This window comes from Esox lucius, chromosome 10 (assembly GCF_011004845.1).
Source record: "Esox lucius isolate fEsoLuc1 chromosome 10, fEsoLuc1.pri, whole genome shotgun sequence".
Taxonomy (NCBI): domain Eukaryota; kingdom Metazoa; phylum Chordata; class Actinopteri; order Esociformes; family Esocidae; genus Esox; species Esox lucius.
The window spans coordinates 11857667-11865466 of record NC_047578.1 but is presented as its reverse complement, the minus strand read 5'-3'; the positions used below and the strand labels follow the sequence as shown (position 1 = coordinate 11865466).

Below are 7800 nucleotides of genomic sequence, written 5' to 3'. Positions count from 1 at the left end.
CCTGGCTCTCTACCTCTGTCTCTAAGTGCTATTGGCTTTAAAGGGGCAGCAGATCAGCTGCTGATTAATACTGTATTTTGGGGGCCATTTGTCTGCTCTGCTGCTCCTGTCTCTAACACCCACCCCCTCCAACCCTCGCCCCCCACCTGACCCCCCCCCCCCTTCCCCACCTTCTGTCTGCACCCCCTCCCCCACCCTCTCCACGGTGATGAATGACCCGCTCTGTTGCCGGGGGATTAGAGTCGTCACGGTTACCTGTGCCTTGACAAAGTGGTTGTGATTGGTGACCAGTGCACTTCAGGGCGGGGTCATCTCTCTTTCTCCACGTGTATTTAAAACAGAGCAGGTTATCAGTGTCAGCGTGGGCATCAGAGGTTGCATGTGTCAAAAGGTTCTGTGTGTGTGTGTGTGTGTGTGTGTGTTCGTTCTTCGGGCAGGGTTAGGTACGGCTGTGTGACAGTCATCCAGCCAGACAGAGATGAGCGAGGGCCACACAGTGAAGTGACTGCTGTGACACGGGAGAAACTTTTAAACGTCCACCACTGGACACTGATGAATGGACACAGGCCGTTATGGAACGCTGTCCTAATCAGCCCAAACGATCCCACAGCAACAACATTTTTCAGTTTTGTCCGAGCTCATAAGGGACGGGCCATCAGCCATGTCACGTCCCATTGGTCCAGCTCTCTGTCACTCGGAACAGACCATGATTAGGTGCATTACGAGATTATCAAACACAAGGGGCTCGTCTCGGGGGGTGAAAGAGTGTGTGTGTGGGATCAGGTGCGGAGCATGGGGTGTGTGGGCACAGTAAATGGAGTGAGGGAGGTGCAGGTGTTGTATATTAGTGAGCCTCCATTTCCCATCTCTACAGGGTTTTTGAAAGGTTAGAAATGTTCGAAATTTCTAACCTTTTACAACATCCATAAACATGTGTATCCCCCCCCCCACCCACACACCCATTTATTATTTTTTTCAAATTAAAGAAGAAAATAAGCTGTGGAATATCAACTGTGAAATGTCATAACTTACGTAGAAAGCCAGTCACCTGCCCAGAGTCTTGGATGTTGACTAATGTGACAGAAAATTTACAATTAAAAATAAATATCACACAAGCCTGGAGCGTCGGGCAACACTGCACAATGCGTTCACAATTCACTAGACACACTAATTGCTTTGTAGAACAATTGGGTTGGAGTTTTGTTTTGTGTTTTGGAGGTAAGCAGCGCATCGATGAACACTGGAAATTGAGTTATAAATTACTGCGCTAAAATAGACTCACCATGAATACTCAACTGAACTGTACCCACACACACACACAAACACACACACTCTTCCTCTTAGAATTGGCTGAAGGACCAAGAGGAATCCAAATATTTGTGTGAAGCATGCCTATTTCATATAATGCGTTGTGGCATTCCTGTGGCCTGTTGGGGTAACTGTGAGGTGTGTCTGTAGTTTTCCAGTGGCATGTTATAGCCTGTTTTGGTGTTCCTATGATTTGTGTGGTATTTGCTAATGTCCCAAGGTGATGAATTTGTCTGGGTTCTGGCAGTTATATACTGTATCACTGGAACGTTCAATATATTCATGAATCGTTTAATTAGTAACCATCACCTGTCAAGGGGACAAAAATGCTCTGTGTTCCAAGAAACAAATTCCAAGTTTTAGGATTATATTGAAATAAATCAAGTTGTGCATTTCATTTTCAATGAAAGACCAGATTTGCAACATTGCTGTGTGGTACTGTGGTTCTTTTGCACACGCACCACAGAAAACAATTGAAAACATTAACTCACTGACAATGTTCTCTCTTCAATAACTGCTGTTGCTGGTGATTGTTTCTGTGTCAATGCGGCATGTTTTTAGTCGCTTCCCGAACACTTTGATTCTGTTAATGGAGCTGGAAGCACTTTCAGAATCACACATTCGACCCCAGTACACATTGAGACGTCATCTTTAAGCCACTGTAACCACAGAGAGGTTGAGAAAATGGATCAGAATGCAAAGTTAGAATTTACGTTTTCACCCATGCAGCCCGTAAAATCCCAAAATTATCACTGGTGCAAATTTGGCAACAGGTCTCAGGTGCTTCAGCAGCTGTGAGTGTCAACACCACAAAGCCCAGTCAGCACTCTGCCAACACTCCCTAGGAGCTCACACTCAGGCACGGCATAAAGATGTCCTGCAAAAAGAAATGTAATTCAACCATATAGGTAACATACAGTAAATTACAGATAGGGACCAACATCCTTTGACAAGGGCATTCACGGTACTATACAGCCCACCCCAGCCCTTCCACAGTGGACCCAGTGTCAAACCCACATCACTACTCAGCCAAGAATCCGCAAACAGCAGAGCATTTGACCCACATCTAGGCACCATTTTGATAATGTAGACGAGGAAATTCACATTCCAATAACATTGAAGTAGTAATTTAAATAGCTTACTGAAGTGACTTGCTCTACATATTCATTGATGTTAAAACCCCCTCTACTGGGCTGATACCATAGTGCATCTGGAACAGCATGAAGAGCTTTGAGACCCATACACAACCTTAGAAATAAGTAGAGATTTCCAGCAACACATCAACCCATACAGAGGAATAACAAGCTGCCTAGTCAATAAATTTCTTTAAAAAAAACGATTTATTGATGCTTAGAATATTTTCAGTAGTTCTTTTACAATTATTTTTTTAAGTGAGTCTATACAATAGTCTTCGCATTCCTTGCTAACCATTGAACACAATTTAATAGTGCAAATAGAAATAATTTAAGAATCTCAGGGTCACTGAAGGTTTACAAACAGCTAAAAAGGCACAAAAAGCATTTAAGACAAAGAGCATTAAGACAATCATTTTGGACAACAGTTCAAGTGGCTTGTTCACTAGCAAGTGCTAGTTCGTAATACAGGGAGAAGCAGTATAACAAATCCTTTAAATCATAACTCAGATATTAAAAACAGAATGCCAACAAACAGTACCAAATAGAGGCCCTTCTCTTCAGAGGTTTGAGAAGCACACATGGGAACCGCAGCAAAATAAACTTGAAGGCTGTTTCCTAGACACAGCAAGCTTAGTCCTGGACAAAAGCCCTTAGAGAATCTCTGTTGATCAGGACTCTGGATGTTCCTGGTCACAGGCAGACTCAGAGAGACAGCTGCAGAGGGCCCGGTCGCAGTCCTCACAAGGGCCTCCAAAAAGTAGAGGACTGTCACTCTGGGGGACCCCAGAGTCGTGGCTGTGTCCCAGACCCGATGATGTAGTGCTGTGTGAGCAGAAGGAAGAGTACACAATGAGTCTGAGGTCAGGTTCCCATTCAGGCTTCACTAGAAATTGCGCATTTACATGATTAAAAACAAAGAAAACACCCAGCAGTGCTCAAGAGACTGAAATGTATAGACATAGCTTTGGTTTCTAAGACAGTGACCAGGTACCAACCTTTCACAGTCCGAATCGTAGTGGGCCTTGCATTCCTGTACTGGGTAGCATGTGCTTGGGCAGTCTTTGCATCTATGGATGGCCTGGGCTACAGTATAACGTGTCTGGCCTGAGGCACACCGGTCCATCTTGGCCACGCTGAGGTTAGACTGCAGGAACAGGTGCAATCTGCTGTCAGAAAGCACCAGAGGGTCCTGTAGGACACTGACAAAAAGCAGAAAGGTTAAGCCCAGGGGATTTAGAGGAAACATACAACCATGGAGTACCAAATTGGTGGTGTTCATGTTAAAAAGCAGCACAGCGATAAAGGGGTTATTCCAAGCCATTTTGTTCTCCGCACTGAAGCATGCAATGGCAACCTGAAGCCACTAGATGGCATTCGACTCAATAAAACCCTCAGTGCAACTGAAACAGGGATAGGAATTAGATGACAAATCACACATGTAGTTGCACATCCGTACAGCAACCACTCATGGTTAAGACTTTGGTTGCGTCAGAGCCAGAGCAAGGGTCTCCAACACATTATCTACAGGTAGCTGCCAACCCATTCATGAGTAGATTGGGTCAGACACCATAAAGGCTCCCAGCTGCTATCAACTCCCACTCCAGTTTTATCAATTATTGGTTTAAAGCCACACCTACAAATCCATTCAGTACATAGCACCAATATACACATTTCATCACACCATCAATATAACCACATTTTGGTGGATGACAACTATTAAAGCCTGAACTACACCCAAACACACCACAGAATGTGCGGAGGACACTTACATCTGCAAGAACTCCTGTAGGCCCTTCATCCGCTCATTGACTTGGCAGGAGTTGCGCAGACTGAAGAACGGGTTCCAGGGAGGCAGTTTAGGCAAGTCCCTGAAAACACAAGTTCAGCGATAAAAATACCATTTTAAGGTCTCATTCGGACAGCAGACGTTAGTTTGATTCAGTTGCAATTCTCCAAAATGAAACAGCTTTATCAAAACAGGAAATCAGAGCCCGCTGATTTATGCAGTTTCATGCCATATTGGTTCAGAGGAAACGGTTAGTATGCAACAGAAACCAACTAATGAACACTTCTGAAAAGGCACATTTTACAGCTGTAAACCCTGTGCACAAATCATTGTCGCTTTTTGGCAAAAGGCAAAGTATCCCAGCGTTACCCGTACATTAGCAAAGCGTTGTCCTGCAGACGCTGGCGGAGCCAAACAAATTCACTGTACTGCCTCCGCACACAAGAACGCTTCCTCCTAAAACACATGCTATTGGTCTACAAAGGAAGCAGGAAGAGACAGGGAGAAGGTAAAGACAGGGTTCTAGGGCCATCACTCAACTAATGAGTTAAAGGTCACCCGTAGGCATTTTAGAAGCAGAATATTCTGAAGAAACTGCTAAGCAGCGTGCTATGTAGTTGTACTCACATGCAAACCGATCTCATAGTCGATGTGTGTGTGCCAGAAGCCATCTTTATGGAATTGCGGATCCTGGACCCAGACACTAACAAACTCCTGCAGAAGAAAACAGTTCAGAGGACCCGTGCCCAAAGGAAAAACACTTTTACACCCTGTCTACTCAGCCCTAAAAAAGTATTAAGTTAAGACTTAATATTGGAGTATCGACATTCCTATGACTTGGTCAGAGGAAATTCATGACACAGGATCTCTGGAGGCAGAGAATATTCCAGGCTAGACTAGTTAATGTACACTGCCTTTATCATGGGAGGTAGCACACAAGTCACCACTAGTTGCTAACATTCAAAACATTAAGAGTAAATAGTATTGACCAATGCAGCTACAGTAAACAACCAAGTGATTGGCACTCAGTCACTCCCTAGATTAAATAAAGCTCATGTTAAGACAATTTGTACAGCTTCCACAGATTTTGATTAAGCCCAGCATTGGATTAAACAGCCAGTAGAACATTGGGCAATGCAGGGATGGTGTGAACAGAGACAGACCAAAGGAAAGAAAAGCTGATCTTTACAAACTATGTAGCCCAAAAGAAAGCTTCCAGTCCCACATAATTAGATTTAGACACTTGGCACAATCTAGAATTTTGGCTTGAACCCACAAGGCCTAATGTACCCAAGATGCCAATACATTTACCCATGGCAGACTAACAGGTCATTCACAAGGCTGCAGAGTGACACAAGACAATACATTTTTGGGTAATCACATGAAATATTGATTATATTATCAAGTGTATCTAGGTCAACTGAGAAACCGTTTCAACTATTGTAAATGGCAGCATGCAATGGGTGAATTTTATAAACTTGTTGGTACTGCCGTAAGGTTTGGCAAGTTCAAATTATTGAAATAACAGGTTACACCAAACAAACCCCAGCCATGTGAGAAAACCCAAAATGTATTACTGCAGACATCTGTCCAATCAATACATTAGCAAGAACACCTGGCGTTGGACACCATTTATCAGTTGAGACACCAGGACTAGGTAAAGAAGTGTCTCCACAGTGATTCGCCAAGACAAGGGTTACCTGTTTTAGTCGGCTGTCAGTCATATCCATAGTGGACTGGCCTGTTAAAAAATACAAATAAACAGAGCATCATTGAGTCACACAGTAAACATTGAGGCAAGAACATGCAGCATTTCTACAGCCATGTCATGAGCAGATGTTATGTCATAGCCCCAAACTAAATCTAAATGTTATGTCAGCCAAAGTCCATTATCCTCAAGCCAAGACACCCCACAGTAGACATGGCACATTAGAACAGCACACCTCAACTGCTTAGGGAAGAATAACCTAACAATATCATGAGTGCACGAAGGATCCAAGCCATTGTACACGAGGCCAAACTGCTGGGGAAGTGGATTTGCTCTAAAGGGGGGGGGGGAAATCTGCTTTGTCCATAAACACCTTACCCACTTAATCATATCACATTGTCCTGTAAACAATACAAAGCCGACTCGATGAAGTTAAGCCTTGTGGCACACCAGCATGTAGAGCTACTACAGGGTTTACAGGACTTCATTCCTAAAGCAATGTTTGTTGTACAGGCAAACAAACATCCTACTTAGACAAAAAGTAAAGGAGACATCTGAAAACAAAGGGGCCAATTCCTTTCTTCACATGTCTGTGGGTGTGAGGGTAATGGAACTTTGTTTTGGGATCCTTTTTTGACCAGGGGAGGTGGGTGCTACATGAGACCCATCCATCCCTGCACCAAATGAACCACTGGCATGAGACTCAAGTTTCTTCATTAGTGCCAATTACAGGGCTAATTTCTGATTAGGACTCAAAAAAAGACACAAGGGGGACTGTACATAGAATCCCATGTCAATTCCCCGCACTGGAAAAGGCCATCAACTTAGTCGGACCCCATCACACTAAACATCACATGACAGTCTTGCCACTATTGACAGAAAAACAGATCGTCCAACTTACCCACACACACACACACACAACAAATAAACGGAGCAAATATCGAACGAATCTGAAGTAATACGACGTATTATATAGCCTGAAGATTAAAACGAGTGCCATTCTGGATAGTATTTACAGTAATTATTCACAAGTTTTGGCAATACGAGTGTTTGGTTAAATCAGTCTGGAAAGCTGACAAACATTTAAAAAAGAAAATAATTCACCCTGATTTACTGAAAGAATACTCTCGTTTGACTGGCATTTGAACAGTGACCTATTGACACAAACATTTCAAAAGCAATAGTCTACTGAGCCTGACTGCAACATAGAGTACTTCACAACGTCGTCATAATAGTCATACTACCTTTTATTTCAATTTCTTCCTTCAGCTGGTAGTTCTTTCGATAGGACTTCGCTGTGCCACCCGAGCACTCCTTCGCTGCGTGCACAGTTAGCAGTTCTGTTGACTGTAGCTGTTATCAAGAAGCGCTCTCCCTGTTCGTTCCTTTGGCTCGTGCAAGCGCCTGTTTTGAAGTTGGGTGACAAATTAACCTGTTAAAACTTCCGCGCTAACCACGCATTTAAAAATCACCCGTAACAGCCTAGCCACCGTGTTGCTTTTAAGATCCTTAACCCGAGATTTTCTGCATCCGTCCAGCAGATTTGAGTTTTTATCCCCAGAATGCATCCTCCCCAGATTGCCACCAGCTTGCAAGCTAATTGACAATTGGGTGTTCATGTCAATAGTTTTCTTCCTTCTGCCTTATTTCCCATTACTCAGCTAGCCTGGTAATCATTTGGACAAATTACTATGTATTTCACAATAACAATCTTAATGACGAACGTGGCCATAAGTCTTGTCACCGCCGGTTCTGACTTTAGGGAAAGAAGTTACAGATTACTTACTATAATTAGTGCTGCAGACTAAAAATGCGTCAACAAAGGGAAGCCACTTGTGACTATTGAGACTGAAAGTTTTATC

General features: G+C 43.4%; 1 protein-coding gene across 1 annotated transcript; it reads right to left on the bottom strand.

Moving 5' to 3' along the window:
• Positions 1–2629: 2629 nt before the first annotated feature.
• snx10a (sorting nexin 10a) lies at positions 2630–7484 on the bottom strand. Its single transcript, XM_010893047.5, has 7 exons — positions 7183–7484; positions 5931–5971; positions 4858–4944; positions 4606–4706; positions 4214–4312; positions 3440–3643; positions 2630–3266 (listed from the first exon to the last, which is right to left on the bottom strand). Exons 2-7 carry the CDS (start codon positions 5958–5960, stop codon positions 3113–3115), a joined length of 675 nt encoding a protein of 224 aa, XP_010891349.2. The 5' UTR covers positions 5961–5971; positions 7183–7484; the 3' UTR covers positions 2630–3112.
• Between the last annotated feature and the right edge of the window lie 316 nt (positions 7485–7800).

Bases quoted from the DNA above. Each gene is read 5' to 3' on its own strand.
- snx10a (XM_010893047.5), bottom strand. From the start codon at position 5,960: ATGGATATGACTGACAGCCGACTAAAACAG. The intron at 4,945-5,930 runs GTAACCCTTGTC...TTTCTTCTGCAG, and splicing joins CTGACAGCCGACTAAAACAG to GAGTTTGTTAGTGTCTGGGT. The intron at 4,313-4,605 runs GTACGGGTAACG...TTGTGTTTTCAG, and splicing joins CAGGACAACGCTTTGCTAAT to GGACTTGCCTAAACTGCCTC.